This window comes from Coturnix japonica, unplaced genomic scaffold, assembly GCF_001577835.2.
Source record: "Coturnix japonica isolate 7356 unplaced genomic scaffold, Coturnix japonica 2.1 chrUnrandom639, whole genome shotgun sequence".
NCBI lineage: Eukaryota > Metazoa > Chordata > Aves > Galliformes > Phasianidae > Coturnix > Coturnix japonica.
The window spans coordinates 15,224-16,303 of NW_015440006.1; the positions used below are offsets into that span (position 1 = coordinate 15,224).

The 1,080-nt window shown below is 56.9% G+C and overlaps 1 protein-coding gene across 1 annotated transcript in view; it reads left to right on the forward strand.

Moving 5' to 3' along the window:
• The window catches only part of LOC107307506 (matrix metalloproteinase-14-like), a 35,783-nt gene that overhangs the window by 11,757 nt on the left and 22,946 nt on the right, over positions 1-1,080 (forward strand). Inside the window, exon 2 of the mRNA XM_032441835.1 lies at positions 793-1,021. Coding sequence (XP_032297726.1) covers positions 793-1,021 — 229 coding nt within the window. The remainder of the gene's footprint in view (positions 1-792; positions 1,022-1,080) is intronic.

Genomic DNA, 1,080 nt, shown 5'->3' on the forward strand with positions numbered 1-1,080 from the left:
GTCTATGGGGGGATATGGGAGGATATGGGGTGTCTGTGGGGGAATGTGGGTGTCTATGGGGTTATATAGGGGGATATGGGGTGTCTATGGGGGGATATGGGGTGTCTATGGGGGGATATGGGGCTCTATGGGGGGATATGGGGTGTCTATGGGGGGATATGGGACTCTATGGGGAGTTATGGGGTGTCTGTGGGGCTCTGTGGGGATATGGGGTGTCTATGGGGTTCTATCGGTTGATATGGGGTGTCTATGGGTGGATATGGGGTGTCTATGGGGCTCCATGGGGATATGGGGTGTCTATGGGGGGGTTATGGGGCTCTATGGGGCTCTATGGGGTTCTATGGGGCTCTATGGGGGGCTATGTGGGTCAAATATGTGTCTGGGCCCCCCATAACCCTCATATCCCCCCTTTATCCCCCCTATATCCCCCCTATATCCCCCCCTATGTCAACCCACAGCATCCAGAACCACACCCCTATGGGGGGATATGAGGTGTCTATGGGGCTCTATGGGGATATGGGATGTCTATGGGGGGATATGGGGTGTCTATGGGGCTCTATCGGTTGATATGGGGTGTCTATGGGGCTCTATCGGTTGATATGGGGTGTCTATGGGGCTCTATGGGGATATGGGATGTCTATGGGGGGATATGGGGTGTCTATGGGGTGATATGGGACTCTATGGTGGGATATGGGGTGTCTATGGGGTGATATGTGGGTCAAAAGCGGGTCTGGGCCCCCCATAACCCCATATCCCCCATAACCCCATATCCCCCCCTATACCCCCCCTATATCCCCCCCTATATCCCCCCTATATCACCCCACAGCATCCAGAACCACACCCCCAAAGTGGGCGAAGCCGCCACTCGTTCCGCCATCCGTCGAGCGTTCGGGGTCTGGGCGTCCGTCACCCCATTGAAATTCATCGAGGTTCCCCCCACGTCGTCCCCCCCCGCCGACATCGTCCTGTTCTTTGCTGAGGGATTCCATGGGGACAGCTCCCCCTTCGATGGGGAGGGGGGGTTCCTGGCACACGCTTATTTCCCTGGGCCCCATATAGGGGGGGACACTCATTTCGATG